Source organism: Bos grunniens, chromosome 9, assembly GCF_055505025.1.
Source record: "Bos grunniens cultivar Pamir isolate PY7600 chromosome 9, Bosgru_T2T1.0, whole genome shotgun sequence".
Lineage (NCBI taxonomy): Eukaryota > Metazoa > Chordata > Mammalia > Artiodactyla > Bovidae > Bos > Bos grunniens.
In genome coordinates this window covers 77,347,995-77,365,985 of record NC_141173.1, presented here as the reverse complement: position 1 = coordinate 77,365,985, position 17,991 = coordinate 77,347,995, and the positions used below count along the sequence as shown (strand labels likewise).

General features: G+C 41.6%; 1 protein-coding gene across 4 annotated transcripts in view; it reads left to right on the top strand.

Annotated features, from left to right (window-relative positions):
* Positions 1-17,991, top strand: part of NHSL1 (NHS like 1) — a 231,511-nt gene that overhangs the window by 73,070 nt on the left and 140,450 nt on the right. For 2 of the 4 annotated variants that reach the window (XM_086318059.1, XM_086318057.1), the window contains exon 1: positions 11,422-14,421. The exons of 1 other annotated variant lie outside the window; for it this stretch is intronic. In XM_086318059.1, coding sequence (XP_086174185.1) covers positions 14,220-14,421 — 202 coding nt within the window. In that variant the 5' untranslated portion in view covers positions 11,422-14,219. Of the gene's footprint in view, positions 1-11,421; positions 14,422-15,338; positions 15,473-17,991 lie in introns of those variants that run through there. One more of the 4 variants, XM_086318064.1, reaches the window with a different exon arrangement.

Below are 17,991 nucleotides of genomic sequence, written 5' to 3'. Positions count from 1 at the left end.
CCATCTGCTCTGAATTAAATCTTGTACACTTAATGTTGCAAATCTGACAAAGTTAATTTCCTCTTCTCACTGGAGCCTTTTTTCCAGCCCAGGTGTTAAAAGACTAATAACAACAGCACATTCTGAGAGATCAGTTAACCTGTGTTAATCTCAGAAAGAATAGTTTTGTATGCCTCATGTCTGTTTTATGGACAGATGATTCCGGCAATTCAAAACCACGGTGAAGACAGATGGGATTCAGGCTCCTGAGTGTTGGAAAGGTATGATCTTGGAAAATTTCTTTACCTTTCTTAAGAGCAGTTTATTTTCAGTGCAGTTGCATCGTCATCATGATCGTAATTTTAAACTGTGCCTGATTCTGGGTCCCGTCTTTGCCAATGACCTGACAGTTACTTTCTAAAAATGTTCTGGAGTATCTTAGCTAATGTCATAGTGTTGTACACAGCCTCTCCAGATTCTTTGTTTCCGCATCTGTAAGATGAAAGTGTGTGACAGAATAATCTCTGACATCTCCTTTGGTCTCAGACTCCTGTAACTCAATCTGCATGAGTAGAAGACTTAGCTTTCCTAGTAACTGTGGAAGGCAGTGTCTGTTCTTGATCCTTCAGATGGGTTCTCCCTCCCCACCACAGCCCCCAGGCCCTGTTAACACTGATGCTGTGTAGGAGCTTTGGAGGAGGCTAGCTTATGCTTTGCCTCTGATGCTCTTTTAAACATTTAAAAAAGTGTGAATTGGAAAAATGATAGGCTTCTTCATTTTATTGTTTCTTTAAATATTATCAGTTGAAACACAGAGTTGGCATTTCACTTAGCTCTATCTGTGAACCAAAGGTAAACTTTCTCAAAGATGGGTGTTTCTTAATTCGAGGTAGGGGGCATATGTTACATAGAGCAAAATGTTTGATGGCCTAGCCTGCTCGGAGAGACACAGGATGGGTCAGGCCTATCAGAAACTGCATTAGTGCCTTGATTCTCTACTGTGGGGGAGTATCAGAATCATCTTTTTATAAAAGATTCTTATCCAGTAGGTCACCTGTAGGTTGGATCTAGGGCTTTTTGTTTGGCACTTATGTTTTTAAAAAGTGAATACAGTTTCACCTGAGCCTGATCCACCCTGTGTTTCTTGGAGCAATGCTAGGCCGTCAGACATTCCGGGATGTTTAGGGTCCCAGACACTGTGCTCAACTCCGGACTCTGGATACTCACAGATGCTTACCAGTCATTCCCTCTGTCCTCACCCGCTTCCACCTTTACTAGGCTGGTGGCAAAACATTTTATTAGGCTATTGATTCCTTAATTATACTTAGTATGAGACTATGCCTTAGATGGTCAATTACATTTTAAACTTTCCTCACACTTCATTGTAGCCTCATTTTGTAAAGGGTATTTTTTCTGGGAATGGCTGAGCATAGCCTTACCTAACTCTGGTAATTTTTGAATGATGTCACTTCCTTAAGTGACACCGTTTGATCTGATCTTGTATATAGTCTGTAGCCTACTATAATTTCCTAGGGTCTGGCTAACCAGTATTGCACTATGTGATTAATTAAAGCTTATGTGACACTGTTAACTTTTTTTTCCTTATTTGGAATTGTAATTGCTTTTAGCCAAGCACTTTCTTATCAACTATGACCAATAATGTATATTTTATGAAACCATACAGTAACTGGTACTTTTTTTCTGTGTTCATTCCCCTGCCCTGGCAATAAACTAAACTTTAGAAAATGCTGGAACACATTTTGAGTGTGTGCATTCGTGTGCATATATGATGATGAACTTAGGAGTTTACTTTTCAGCTATTTTAGACAACTGTCATTACTTATGAGGTAAGGTAGCTACACCTGTGCTATTTTTGTAGTGTTTCCTTTTAACCTGTAAGGATTTCACGCTTTTCTTCAAGCCATTCATTGTCTCATATCATTTGGGAAGAGAAATGAGCCTAGCAACCATGAAGGTAAGCTCCGGGAGTTGGTGATGGACAGGGAAGCCTGGTGTGCTGCAGTCCATGCGGTCACAAGAGTGGGACACGACTGAGTGACTGAACTGAACCATGAAAGTGACGAAGGTGCAGTGCCTTGAGAATTCTGTCTGTAGGTGAAGCTGGCATGCTTGATGTTGAGTGAACTGTCTCTCTCATGGCAGTGTGGCCCTCTGTTGCAGCTCACCATCTCCTCCCTCTATATGCAGCCACAATCTTCATCTCTTGCTTCTGCACTTACCAGGCATCTGCACTTGAGTACTGGCCACCTGTACTTTAGGTCCCATAAGTCAACAGTTACCTCTTTGCTGCTGCTGCAGATGAAAATAACCTACCAATTATCAAGGGCTAATGTTGGGCTTCTATGGTGGCTCAGATGGTGAAGAATCTGCCTGTGATGCAGGAAACTGCAATGTGGGAGACCAGGGTTTGATCCCTGGGTCAGGAGGATCCCCTGGAGAAGGGAATGGCTACCCACTCCAGTGTTCTTGCCTGGAGAATCCCATGGACAGAAGAGTCTGCCAGGCTACAGTGCATGCAGTCACAAAGAGTCGGACACGACTCAGGGACTGACACTTTCGCTTTTCACTAAGGATGCCAGTCAGTTTTCAGGATCCCTGGTGTCTTTGTCTTGCAGGGGGTTAAGCCTGAATGAGAACTGAGCGCGTCACTCACTCCGGGGCCTTTTGAGGAAGCCCTGTCGTAGTTGTCTGTGTGTTTCAAGGAAACAGCAGAGAGGCTGGGTTGGGAGGAGGGAGATTAGAAGGGGAAGTCTATAACTAACAGCTTCGTTTTTGCTGGCCAGTCTCTTTCCACCCACTCCAGTCTGCCATCAGTGGCAAGAGTCTAGTGTTTATTTTGTAGAAGTCCTTCATCCTTTATTGAAGTTCTTTTGATGGCGTTATCTTGGAGAAGCGTATTATAGAAACAAAAGTTCTCTTGATTTAACACATCCGTTTTGACCCTGGGAAACAGGTGTTTCAACCAAAAATTTCTAAATGTCTTAAGTGTCTTCTAGGCCATTTGTTTTCTGAATTTCTCCTTATCAAAGTCAGTTTATTACTTAAGACCCTGACAAATGTGCTTATACAGGGATGGCCAAAGTCCTCATCATCAGATTGAATTGTCCTTTTCTAAGAAGCCTTTTTACTTGGAGATTTTGATGACTATAAACACTGTTGAGCTGAATGAAGAGAAAATCTTATGAAGTCATCATTATATGCTTTATTATGTTTTCATGTGTTCCAGAAGGCTTAAATTTGTTAAGCTTTTTAAAAAAAAAAAAACAAACACTTAAGCAATGAGTAAAATTTTAATAGATGTAATGTAGAAGCTTAGAGATTGATTTTTAGACATACCCTGTTGTAAAGTGTTCCTTTAATGATCTAAACAAGATTGTAGGAAAATAATCAGGTGGACTGGTTCATGAGCAGTACCAAGTCCATGGTATCTTTACCTGCCATGCCTTTGGTTGCAGAGTGAGTGGAAAATTTTAAATATTAACTGTTTTCTTAAAAATAACTCTAAGAATGATTTACAATATAATTTATAAAAGTTAACACACAAAACAGTACTGTCTTGTTAATGACTATGCTAGTATGTAGAAAAAAATGTGGAAAATATGTCTGTGAATGATACACACCAAATTTAGAATGATATTACCACTGTAAGATGGGGAGAGGTCAAAATTTATCTGTACCACTCTATTTTTTAAAAACAAACACATATAGCCATATGTTAAGTATTAAATCTGTGTTGATTTCTCTCCTTTTCTCTAAGTCTAAAATAATTCTGCATGAGTATTAAACATTATATGATTAAAAAACTTATAGTCTATGTTTGGCATACAAATTACGGAAAAACAGAAACGGCAAAGTAAAAATATTAAAAATTTGTTATACTCTCTATCCTGCTTGTAATATCTACTGATAATTTTTCAGTATATCATCCTAGTCTGTTTTGTATTCATTTGGTATTATAACTATACTTGTGGTATAATGTTTGTGCATTTTTAGTGAAATCATGAGTAGAGATTTGAATTCTGCTTATTTACTTCAATTGTGGTGTAATGGTGTTGAGACTAGTGATTTCTAAACTGTAACATGCATGAGACTCATTTAAATGTGGATTCTTAGTTTCTTCTCCAGAGGTATGAACTAAATAAAATCTGGCAGTATGCATTTTAACAAGCCCTCCTGGCCTCCTAACTCCCCCCCCCAATCTAAGTTGATTCTGATACCAGAGTAATGCTGACAGGAATATTTTGGGAAACACTTGTTTGAACTATTGGTGCTTGAGTGCCATTCCTATTTAAATTAAAAAAAAAAAAAAAATCCAGGATCAACAAGCTATTGTCTAGGGGCCAGATACAGCCCACCATCTGTTTTTATAAATAAAGTTTTATTGAAACTCAACCAGCCTGATTTGTTTACATATTGTCTGGTTACTTTTTTTGCCACAATGGCAGAGTAGTTGGAAAAGAGCTGGAAAAACCTAATATATTTACTCTCTGGCTCTTTACGGAAAAAGCTTGCTGACCCCTACATTTTGTGTGGGAGAATATCAAAGACAGTCCAGTAATGAAACTCAGTTCAGTTCAGTCGCTCAGTCGTGTCTGACTCTTTGCGACCCCATGGACTGCAGCACGCCAGGCCTCCCTGTCCATCACCAACTCCAGAGTCCACCCAAACCCATGTCCATTGAGTCAGTGATGCCATCCAACTATCTCATCCTCTGTCATCCCCTTCTCCTCCTGCCCTCAATCTTTCCCAGCATCAGGGTCTTTTCCAATGAGCTAGTTCTTTGCATCAGGTGGCCAAAGTATTGGAGGTTCAGCTTCAGCATCAGTCCTTCCAATGAACACCCAGGACTTATCTCCTTTAGGATGGACTGGTAAACTGGCATATATTTAATAAGAAAGAATTGAATGTGATGACAAAGGGCATATAATGACCAGTTCAGTTTAACAAGCTTTGATTTAGCTCTTACTTTATGTCAGGTACTGTACACATGTTGGTCTTCCCGCTCGGGCAACTTACAGTTTTCCGTGGCAAATGCATGATTTTGGATGTGATGGAGGAAGAACAGCATCTGTCTTCATGGGATGCGATGGGAACCTGGTAGAGACAGTAACTCAGTCTAATCCCTGAGGTCAGAAATGATGTCCTAGGAGTCTTTCACCCTCAGTAAAGTACCAGAAGATGCTTGTGGTAGAGGAGATTCAGAAATAAGCATTCCCTCCTCCTCACTTGGCTTCCCATGTGGATCAGTGGTAAAGCATCCACCTGCTAATGCAGGAGACACAGGGGATGTGGATTCGATCCCTGGATTGAAAAGAGCCCCTGGAGGAGGAAATGGCAACCCACTCCAGTATTCTTGCTTGAAAAATCCCATGGACAGAGGAGCCTGGCGGGCTACGGTCCATTAGATTGCGAAGAGTTGGACGTGACTGAGCATGCATGTATCCTGTCGCTTGCTCAGGAGTGTTATTGCCCCTCCCACGCCCAAGTTGGCTTGCTTTGGCTAATAAATGTTAGCAACCATGATGTAGAAGCTGGTGCAGTTTAGCTTTGCTCTTTGGTGCTGTTGCCATGAGAAAGGAAAGCTTGAGCTGGCCTGCTGGTCCTAGGAGCAGGAGAGACACTACAGGTTGTCCCTTGGGTGGCTTGCTTTCCCGGTGTGCCTGGGACTGCCCCCATTTTAAAATAAGTTCCGTGAAATTTCTCAGTCTCACATACTAGAGTGGAGCCACCCAGAGTCGAGTCCAGCATGGATTAGCTGGCCTCCAGATGACCACAGATTCATGAGAAGTTCTAAATGGTTGCTTCTTTAGGCCATTGAGTTCCGGGGTGCCTTGTTATGAAGCAGTTGTTAAGAGATATAGCTCCCAATAGACATTTGCTTATTTCAACTGAGACAGCTCTGGGCAGAAAATTTGAAGGTTTAGTAAAAGTTGAGCAGGTGAAAAGATAAGTGTTTTGGCACATGGGGGCACGTAAGCATCAAGGGCCCAGGGACCCAGAGTATGGTGTGAGCTGGCTCGTGGAGGTAAACTTTGGGGGGCGGGGTGCAGCTGAAAGCGAGCTGGCCCCTTTCCCAGGGTATTACAGTAGCCCAGGGAGACACTCTAGGACTGTGGCTTTCGTATGGTCGAGGTGAAGGCCAGGGTAGCGAGTAGGACAATCCTTGGCTCAAATTTCAAGCTTCCTACTAATTTGGTAGTCGTGGTTGAGGGTAGAGGGACACTTAGGTAAGTTACTTTATCACCTTTATCCTTGGTATCCACATCTATAAAACATGTATGATGATGCACATTGCATAGGGTTTCTGTCAGAGGGAAGAAACTAACAGGAAAGTCCGTGATTTCTTCATTCTGACTCTATACTTACCTGTCAAGCTGGCAGCAAATGATCCAGTTAGAACAGTGTGCCTGAAAGCAAGATGGGCACTGCCCCTGTCGGCTCGCTGGTGTCAGAACTTTTCAAACTTTTCTTTCTCCTACTTTTTTTTTTTTGAAGTATAATTGCTTTGTAAGCTTTCCCACGTTTTTTTTTTTTTTTAAGATGTTTGAATTTCTCATTTATTTCTTACACATTTATCTGGTTCAATGAAATCACTGGAGATATCAGCAATATTTAACACATGCTTAGCATGGAATGGTAGTATAATAAAGGATATAGATGAACTGGTAAAATGCTTAATTAAAAAAAAACAGATATATTCAGTGTGCTTCATAGAGTCACAGTGAATATTCTTTAAAGATAGAACCAAATACAATAAATATTTTGGAAGATCACTTAAGGTGAACTCTTTGTCTTAAACATGTACCAGGAAAAACTGATGAAAAAAAATTTTCCACTGCCACAAAGCAACTAAGTTTACATCGTGGAACTGAGAAGGTCCCAGCCTGTCTGCATGGATTATCAGGTAGAGGGTGAGCTATTTTTCTGATTTTGACTTGCTGTTGATTACCCCAGGTTTTGGGTAGGGCCATTGAGTACTGGAGTTCTGGTGGATGGAAGCAGTGTACATGTCCTTGCAAACTAAGAAAAGTATATAGCCTAGCAGTTAATGACTGTCTTTCTTCTCAAAGTGAAGCATTATCTATGGATAATAGAAATTTATTATTAACTCTTTAATTCAGATTATATACATATATATGTCAGTTTACACATTTTACTTTTGCCTTTTAGAATTTAGTGATTAAAGAATGGAATTTAGTATAAAGGTCAAATTATCTCTTTGACCTGAAACATGCTAAGATCAGAAGCAAGAGGTAACATGGGAATGAATAGACGGTTCTGTTGTTCACTCTTGTGACCGGGATAGGTTAGTGCTGGCTGTGTTAGGTCCTGTAGGGGAGCTGGAGGGAAAGAGATGAGATCCCTGCCTTTAGCCTGCCAGGCCCCTCTGTCCATGGGATTTTCTGGGCAAGAATACTGGAGTGAGTTGCCATTTCCTACTCCAGAAGATCTTCCTGACACAGGGATCAAACCAGGGTCTCCCGCATTGCAGGCAGGTAGGTTCTTTACCACTGAGCCACCAGGAAAGAGCTCAGGGAGCATTATCATCTAGTATTGTGCTAACTCAAAGATGTCCGAGGGCCCTACCTGAGTGCTTTGGGAATTTGGAATTTCAGACCCTATAACAAACTTGAATCAGACTCTGCATTTTAATAAGATTTCCTATAATTTTTGTTCCAGACAAAATTTGTGAAGAACTGGTTGAGTAGGTAGAATGAAAAAATAATTATAAGGATTGGAGAGGCCATAGGAGAGGTATGAAGAGATCAAAAGATATCATGACTAATGTTTTTTTTTTAAATTTGGAATTTTACTTCAATTTCAAAGTAAGTTCATCCTTGGTCTTATTACATCAGAGTAATTTCAGACTCAATGCTTAGTTTTAGGGGAGCTTCTCGTATGAACCTCTTGGATGGAAACGTTTTCTTGGTCAAGGTCGGGGCAAAGTTTATATTCTTGGTTATAGACTGCTTACCAAGCCCCTAACAGTCCACAGTACATATCAATGACGGTACCCATCAGTGACAGCTTCTGACCGGGGACAGCCCTTCCCCCCTTGCAGCGCGCTGCATCCCAGGGGATTGAGAGCAGGCATGGGCTGCCACACTGCTCCTGCATCAGATGATCCTGTGGGACCAGTGACACTAAGGCTTTGTGTTGGAACTTTTCAGACATGAAGACACTGAAAGGTGGGATTTAGGTTGTGATGATAGATAAATGCAAATGTTTGCATTTAATCTTTCCACTCTTAATTCCATGGAAAGGGACCTATTGTGACTTTCACAGCTAGAGCTCAGTGAAAAGGCAATGCTTTTCTTTTTTGTAAATGCTGAAGCTGTGGTAGATGAGGAGAACCCTGAAAATAGACCTCTCTCTCTGAGTAGTTAATTGGCAATGTTTCATCTTCCCTGACTTCCTCCTTGAGTAAATCAGTTGCTTAATTCTGTAGGGAGTGGGAGGTGGACGAGGAAGGAGGATTTAGTGTACTGTGGGAGTTAGCTTGCTGTGGCCCTGGGGGCAATATGAGGTTTTCTTTTTGTTGTTAGTTATAAATGTCTGGGCTCAAACTGTTTACTTCTCCATGTTGAGATAAGGTTTCATTATTCTTGTGTACAGATTACCTCATAGACAGTTTGCGTTTGAACCTACTTTTCAATTATTTATGAGAGATGACAGTTGGAAAAGCTGCTGCACCCAGTTCTAGAAGCTGAAGGTCGCTGTTGGTCATCTGTGTGGCTCATGGGGTAATCTGATAAGGGTACACTCTTCACTGCTCTACCCGGTCAGGGCTGCTTTAGAACATGACACACTCCCTGCTGTGGTATATGGTTTTTTCACCTTGGTCTCCGTTCATAAGCCTTCTGTTTGTGCGCCCCACTATTCTTCCTTCCAGGTTTGAAGGGGAGATGCAATATGGGGAAGAACATTTTGTATTCTATTACAAGATAATCACTAAAGGGATGTTATGTTGCCTGTGAGCTTAAGTTATACGTAATGGCCCATCTCTGGGAACCGTGCTTCCCTGATAATAAGCATTTACCTAAAATACCTTTGTTTAGCTCACAGGAAGTTTCCTGACTAGGTGTACATGTGAATGACTGCAGGGAGAAAGAAATTAACACATTTCCTCCAGAGGCTGATGGGAACCAGGAAGTGTTTGGCTTTACTCCTCCCCTTTTAGAATAAAAGGAGCCTGAATTCTAACTTGGGCAAGGTGGTTGTTTGGGGTATGAGCCCACCATCTTCTCAGTTTGCAGCCTTTCCGAATAAAGTCATTTTTCCTTGCCCCAACAGCTCGTCTCTCGATTATTGGCCTGTAGTATGGGGCGCAGTATGAGCTTAGACTTCGTAACAGAGGGTCAGGGCAGAAAAGGTACACATGGAAATTCAAAGTCATAGTGTTCCTTTGTGGCCTTTGAGGCCAAAAACCTGATGGCACTTGAAATTAGTTCCCACTCTTGGCTGGCATTTTAATGCAGATGGCAGGGGGAGCAATTACATGCCTGACTGAGTTGAGAGGTTTGTCTAATCCTATATCCTGTCATGTTTAACAACTTTTATGAAATCAAAAACTTCCATTTGAGCTAAATTCCTCTTTAAGGTTGTCGGTATATATCGAAACATGAAATACTGTGTCTTTTGGCAAGGACTTTCCAAACGTATTCAGTCTATCCCTTTGACTCATGCTGGAAATATAAATAAATCTTTCCAAATTAAGGGGTATTTGACTCAGGAATTCTCAAAGAAGATGATTCTAGAACTTTCCTTAGTAACACATTCTGATGTCTCCCAGTTTTTATAGTTATTAATAACTTTTCATTAATGCATTACTTAAATCATTCATGAAATAATATAATTTCTTGTCCTTTTGTCAGTAGCATTGGGTTAATTTCTCACCACCCTCAAGTGCTAAGAACTTAATATAAAAGAGCCAATAAATCATAAATCTGGTGTAAGTTCACATGGGGGTCGTTACCCAGAGGCTGTTTTGATTTTGGATGCACACAGTGGTGAGTGGCAGCTTGCAGCAAATAGCAGTGAGCAGTAGCTGGAAGCAAGGTCTTAGTTTCCCAGGCCTAACCACTGTCCATTTCAGCCTTCAGGCTCCCATCTCACAGTAAAAGGGCAAGGGTGCCAGCCAGGAGACAGCTGTGACAGAGTCCTTCTCCTGAAGTTACGTATTTCTCTCCATGAGCACTGCTGACTCACATGAAACATATAATTTAGGCAAGGTTGTTTATCTGATTTCCTGATGCCTGAAGCTCAGCAGGGGCAAAGTGGTAGGAAGGGAACAGTTATTGGCACATATGATGACAACAGAAGCTTCACGTCGACAGCCTGACAGTGAGTGGGTGATGGGAAGCACTTCACAGTCAGGAATGCAGATAAAATCTGTTCAGCATGTCTGTTTAAAAGGTCTGGGGAGAGTGTATTTTATTGTAGACTTTCTTGGAAATAATAGTTAAACTAAGATTTTATTACATTGAAGATTATCGCTGAAGCTATTTGAAGAAACAGGCTATACTCTCAAAGTGGGGATTTTCCACTGCGGGGTTATTGTTAAGATTAGCGGTAGTATACATGGTGTGCGTGGCACAAAGTAGCCATGACCCCCGATGCTTGGGGTGGGGGTAGTTTTGTATGGCCCTTGGCTTGATAGGTCCAGGTAATGGGTGTGGTTCGTCATCGTTGTGGCACAAATAAAGCTTGAATGAATGCAAGAGCTTTCTAGGGCTTCCCAGGTTGTGCAGAGGTAAAGTGCCTGCCAATGCAGGAGATGCAAGAGATGAGTCGGGAAGATCCCTTGGAATAGGAAATGGCAGCCTACTCCAGTATTCTTGCCTGAAAAATTCCACGGACAGAGGAGCCTGGTGGGCTACAGTTCCTGGGTTTGCAAAGAGTTGGACACCAGTGAGCACACACACAACAGCTTTTTAAGCAATTCACTTACGTTTTTCTAAGCTAATTGGAGTGCCTATCTAGTTGGAGTATCTATCTTGTGTTTGACTCTTTGCGACCACATGGACTGTAGCCCACCAGGCTCCTCTGTCCATGGGATTCTCCAGGCAAGAACACTGGAGAGGGTTGCCATTTCCTTCTCCAGGGAATCTTCCCTACCCAGGAATAGAACCCGGGTCTCCTGCACTGCAGGCAGATTCTTTACCATCTGAGGCAATCAAGAATCCACCTATCTAAAATGAAAAGTTAAAATCCAAGTATTCCTCCAAAGCTGGTTTAGGTCATTGTATTTTATTTTGATCATAGGGGAACTCTGATCCAGTTGTAAAAGTAATTAATTTATTTGACCTCCTTTTACTTAAGTGAAGATACTAATAATCAAGGCTCAGTCTAACAGAATAGCTAATAGATGGAGAATTGGTTACATGCAAGCATATCTATTGGTCTTGTGACTAATGGGAAACCTTTAAGTTTCTTGGAAGTTCTGCATAAGTGTGTGCTTAATTTGAGGGAGGGTCATGAGTCTAGTCCCTGAATGGACCAGTTTTCCTTCCTGATGGCTTGGTGGTGAATATTCCTCTACCTCTTCCCAGAGGAGTGGAGAAACAGGAGGTACTGGAGGAAGACACACCGGTTGCTAATGACACCAGTTCATCTACGCTATTGCGTGTGTATGTGTGTACACTTGGAGGACGCCGGGCTGGGGAAAATGTTCAGCAGTACTTCCTGAATATACAGCACAGCACAAGGTTAATTTCAGGGCTTATGTGTTTCTGTGTTAAAACTGTTAACTGTAGGACATAAAAATCAGTCCAGAAACCACTGTTCCTTGTTTGGGGTCCATGGATCCTCAACGAATAAATAACCCGGATGTCACAGAGTCCTCTGTGCCAACGGTAAGCAGCATTTGGGATGTTTTGTATTTTCTGGCCCATTGGTTTTTTTTGTTTTGTTTTGTTTTGTTTTTTTACTATTTTGAGTTTCTCAGAGTCTTTGACTTGAAAAGAATATTGAATATTTGAACTGTGATTTTAGCCGCTGTTGCCATGTATAGTTATATCATTTTTTACCCTTAGGCTGCTGCTGCTAAGTCGCTTCAGTCGTGTCTGACTCTGTGCGACCCTTATAGTAATGATCAGAGTGGAGGTCTCACTCCTCTGAGTAACACTGGTGTGTTACATATGTTCTCTGAACCTGAATTTCTCCATCAGTAGATTGAGAGATTTAAACGATGTGATTTCTTGAGGACACTTTGAGCTTTTGTACTGAGCCCATATTTTTGCTACCTGGATTGTTCTGTAGCTTTGCCTTTGAGTCTTAGCGCCTGTTCCTTGTCATGGTTTCCATGGTAGTATGAGCTGCCCATCCATGGAACACTTGGCAGCTGCTCTGTGTTTTTTTCTATAAATGTTCCAATCCTGTTAAGCGTGTAGAGCCTTTTCCTTACCATCTCAGTTAACTGCAATAGATGTATGATGCTTTTAAAATCCTGCTTTTATTAATTTCAGTCAAACTTGGTTTTCTATTGCAGTTTGTTAGCTTTATTTGCTTAATGCTCAATGCTAAGTACAGGAAGGGGGTTCTTAGGTGGCTCCGTGGTAAAGAATCCACCTGTGATGCAGGAGATTCAGCTTCAATCCCTGGGTGGGGAAGATCCCCTGGAGGGGGAAATGGCAACCTGTTCCACTGTTCTTTCCTGGAAAATTGCATGGACAGAGGAGCCTGGCGGGCTACAGTCCTTGGGATCACAAAAGGTCGAACACAACTGAGCGAATAAACGAGTACAGGAGAGTGAGATATGGACCCAGCTTTCTACGTGTCCTTACTCTGAATGACTCTCTTGGGAGAGGATACTGACCCAAGTCTCTATGGTAGAAAGCTGCAGAAATTCTTCACACCCCTAGGTTTGTGGAATTATGCTGGCCTTGGGTGAAATGCTGCACCCTAATGCATTCCAACATGTGGCTCTAGATATTTTGCATGCTCTGATTAAGATTTACAAAGGGCTCGAGCCTGCAGCTAATTGTTACCAGCGTAGCTCTCAGATGATGGTTCTCTGTGATAGGATGATCATTCAAAGAGGAGAGGAATGACCCCTGGGGCTGCTGGTAGCGAAGCAGAGGTGGCTCATCAGTCCCACGCTCTGGCTGCTGGTGGAAAATAGGAGAGGCCAAGACAGGTGCAGAAATGGCTGCACTTCACCTTCACTGAAAGCTGCAAGTGACATCATAGCTTGGTCAGTTTCATTCCCTTTGGAAGTAGATGATGACGTTCTTAAATCCATTTAGGAATGCTGATGAAATTTAACTACATCATCTTTGAAGGCACCTTCTAAAAAAATCCCACTTCCAGAAGTGGTCTGATGATAATCCAGTTTTGGCTTTAAAAAATTTGTCCGGAAGTCTGTATTCTACACAGACTTGCATTTTCATAGCTTTGCTGGAGTTCAGAAGTTAGAGCTCCCTCTGAAGTGTTGGCTGCAGGGAGGCGGGGTTTTCTGTCTCCAATGAGGTAGCTTCAGTGTCCGGAAAAGCCTATCGCCTTTCACAGGAGCGCTTACTCTGTAATCCAAGCAATAGCCACGCAGCCTGTTTTATTGTTTGTGGAGTCCTGTGGCTCCTGGGTGCTTCACAGAAGGGAAGGAGGGCAAGTGGGGGATTTACGACTCTGCACTGAGCTGGGGCCAGTGAGTCGAACTCTTTGATTTCTCCCAAATCACCTGTGTGGGTGAACTTTAAACTAGGTACCTGAGTTGACGCTGAATCTTTTTCTCCAGCCTGAGGAGTTCCTTCTGTCTGCAGCAGACGGCTGGCTTTCTGCCTGAGCGGGGAAAGATGCCTGGGAGAGGAATAGGATTACAGTACGGGATGCTAGGTACACACCAAAGAGTCAGAGTGCCTTGGTCCTGCTCTTCGCCAAGTCCTGACAAGCGTTCCTGAAATGAACGTTTTGCTGCTTTTTTAAAATTATACTTTTAGTCATTTTTATTGGGTGGAGGGAGACTGTGGATATTCTTGATCTTTAAACCAAGTACCACAATGTGAAAAAACGTTTTTTTTCCCCCTAAACTCTCATTTCCCTTTTTTTTTTTTGTAATTGGATGACACAGAAGCAGTCTTTCTGCAGACTCAGACTCTCAATATTGTCTGACTAAGTAGCAAGGAGGAGGTTCGTGGAAAGGACCTGGGACAATTTGAAAAAACGAGGTTTTTGTTGGCTGGATTGACCTTTCTCTGTAGTCGACTTTGATGTGAAAGAAGATGAAAAAGGAAGGCTCTTCAGGTTCCTTTAGACTCAAGTCAAACCCAGGTTCCCTCTCACGTGCTGTGAGTTGGATAAATTTCTCCTCCTTGTCCAGGCAAACAAAGAGGCTGTTTCGCAGTGATGGGGAGTTGTCGGTCTGTGGGCAGCAGGTGGAAGCAGATGATGAAAACTGGACCTACAGAACCCAGCCCAGAAAAGGTGACTTGACTTTTTTTTTTATGTACACGTTTTTAGAAGTTTGCTCTGTACCGTTCTTTGTTGCTATCACTGATTTCCGTTCACAGTTTTGGACCCCTTTTGGAGTTTTTGTGGTGTTTTTATGTTGGAATTCAGTGTCAGTCATTTGTGTACATGTCTAAAGAAAAATACTCCTTAAACTAGATTCAACTTGAGACCGTGTCCTTCTCAGAAGGATAAAATAGCTGTTATGTGTCCCCAGCACTCTGCCCGCCCCCCGCCCCCACCCCACCTTCCGCACACTCATGTGACTTGTGCAAAGTTCAATGGTAAGCCACCATCCTGGGAGGAATCGTCTGCTCTTTACAACAACTGAAAGTTAGGATATGGAGGTCTTTTCTAAAACGGTGCACTGAGAAAACTTTGGGAATCGTGGGTAGACTTTCTGCGTATTTCTTTAAGACAACTGAATTACCTGAACGCTTGAATGAACAGGTGCCAGGGTGACACCAAGGAAATGAACACACGAAGCACTAACCCTTGATATCGTGTCCAAAAGGAGTTTTTGGATTTCTTTCAAGTTTTTTTTCAGACCAGTACTAGTTTCTGTTCTCAGGTTTAACATGTTTTGCCTTCTTCAAGGTGAAGAAAAATATCAATCCTGGCGGAAAAGAGGGGAACTATTTCAATATTTCTTAAACACACCCCTGTTTTATATTTAGAATTTCTGAGGTCTTCCTCCTAGAATGTTTACTGGATAGACCGAATTGTTAGGCTCTGAAATGGTTTCTCCATTCAGAGCAGTGGCACAGCCCAGTGGGGGAGTGCTATTTAAGGCTTACAAAAGAACCTCATCCAGACATTCCGCGTGATTGTGTTTTCCCTGTTTATCACATTCTTCCCGTGCCAAGAGAAACCTCGCTAAAACCTTTCAGAGACCTGTCATTCCCTTTCTTTTGGGAAACGAAACTGCTGAAATGTGAGAGAATCAACTAAGTTAAATATGAGCTTATGGGGACAGTAATTATATTCCATGGACTGGAAATTAAACGCACCCATCTTCACGGATAATGTAGGTTAAGCCATTTGCTCTTGTCTGTTAAACTGTGGCTCAGGAGGGACTAGTTACTGCTCTTTGAAGATGTCAGTTGTTTATTATGTGAAGAAGGTGGTCCACAGTGGTCTGCTGATACTGAGCCACAGTGTGATGTTTTTAGTTCAGATGGTGTATAAATTGCCTGGCGTAGAAAAGGCATTTATACTTTCTGGCTGGAGTTGTGTAGTTCAGTAAGTCCACGAACTTTACTTTTTCTAAATCAGGAATAAGCTGTGGTTTTGGTAAATGGGTGGGTTGTAATGTTCGAAGGGTGGATACAGTAGTGCTGTGGTTGCGAGAGGGTGTAGTTTTAATTCCTTTGGGCTTTGCCAGAGGTGGTTGTTTTATGACTTGTTTTGTTTTAAATCAACCGCTGTCAAGTTTCTGTTAAAGATTGTGTACATGTGAGCACGAGGCTTTAGGATTTCTATCATAGATGCTCCATCTAAATTAACACTAAAGGGAAAGAAACTGTGAATTTGCATGGATTAGTTTTGGTTGGGAAATGAAGCAAATACTGTACACTTGACTTGTAAAAAATAAAGAAGTCATTGTAAAGACCAGAGCGATTTGTGGAAGGAGGACTTGTTTATGTAAGAAAACAAAAGATTGTGCCCTTTATCCCTTACTGTAATGGGGAATTCTATAGCCTCGTGAAGATAAATGGTGGCATAATACAGTGTGTACATTTATACGGAGCTTAGAAATAATTGGACATGGATAATATTATCACTTTGACATGTGCAGTTACGGGGACATCCTTAAAAAGCTGCCTATAGATCAGAATTCATGGTCTTGGATTCTGTTTTCACATTTGACTTGCAAAAGAAAATTGGCTCCCAACTTTGACATGTTGCCTCAGGAGCATTATAACAGTTGATCTTTATTCCACATAATTCTTTCCTTTGGAGAAATATGGAATGACTTTTGTTTATCCTTAGCGATCAAAAGAGGGAATATCTTTCAGAAAAGTTATACAGGGTTGGAGTTTTGTTTTAGTTTTCATTGTTGATTTTTTGTTTTTTTAGGAGCATCAAATAAGCTAGAAGTCTAACAAGGATTATCAGTCAGTGCCAAGAATACCCAATGGGCATATTAGGATTTGTTTGCAAATAAATATGTATTGAAGACATATTGGTCTGATGGGGATTGGATAGCATCTTTCTTTTATATCTGTCTGCCTAGACCTCATGCATCTGAATCCACTTCCTTTCAGCCTGCTCCCCAACCCCTTGACCTTATTTTAACATTTTTGTGATTTACACAAGTCTCTAAGAACCTGATCTTCATCTTCTCCTCTGCAGACATGTACTACCATCAAGCAGTGACAGCCAGAGGTAGGGCAGTGCGGCTTAACAGGTCTTCCTCGAGTCAGTGGTCCTGTCTGTGTTCTTCCCCCTACCCCCACCCCCAAGGGATCTGTCCAATGGGCTGATGGGGTGTCTGGTTCTGCAGGCTCTCTCCCTCCCATCCAGCAGCTGCTGCTAGGTCAGAGTTCTTGCCCTGCTCTCTGCCTACTTCTTCAGGTCACATTGCTTTGCTCAATTAGCCTACTGAATCACCACTATCAGTGGTGTTTCAGTGGTATGTTGAATAAGATGCACATTCATTTTATTAAACAGTTCTTTCAAATTTTGTTTTTGTGCTTTTTATAGTGAATCTCCATATTAGATTGCTTATCAATAACACCAGAATAAAGTGTTCAAGTGGTTACCCTTATGGCTGTCTATCAGTACACAGTCCCATCACTTTATAATCCATTGTTACTGATTATATTCAAGAAGCTAAGGATAAAATTCCTGAGCCTAAAAAGTAACTAGAAGATACACATTGATATGTCTGAAGCAATCACAAGTAAGGACCTTTGTGCTTTCTCATGTTCTAGCACGTGACAAGTTTCAAAACTCTCTTGTATTGACATTGGTACTCTGGAAGGTAAAAATGAATTGAGTAACAGTAGTGACCCATCCTTAGAGTCTTTAGGTGATGTGATCTGCTATAACAGCAGATGATATTTTTACTTAATTAGCCATGATAATCAAGTGTCCTTTAGAATATTAATGAACCATGTGCTGTTTTACTAGATGCCTGTGTAGTCAAAAAATAGAAGTTAGTTGTAAATGAGACAAGCTGTTACTTTTCTTGTGGAGTTATGAGAGAATTTAGAAGGAATTTTCATTGAGTATCATGTGTAGGGTACAGAGAAGTATAAACACACGGCCCCTGAAGTCATGGAGTTCATACTTCAGGGGAGAAGTGAATAAGGCATCTAATGGAGAATTAAAGAGAAAATGCAGGAGAATTGTGAAAAAAGTTTTAGAATGAGAAGATACTTTATCTGGAGCACTTTCATGTTTTGCAAGGTTTTCCAGCTGTGCATTGATTTACATAATATTTAATGAGCTCCTGCTTTGTTTCCAGTACTGTGGAAGGTTCTCAAGGGAGACTAATGACCAGTAATATTTATTCTGTACTTCCCCTATCTCACTTGCTTA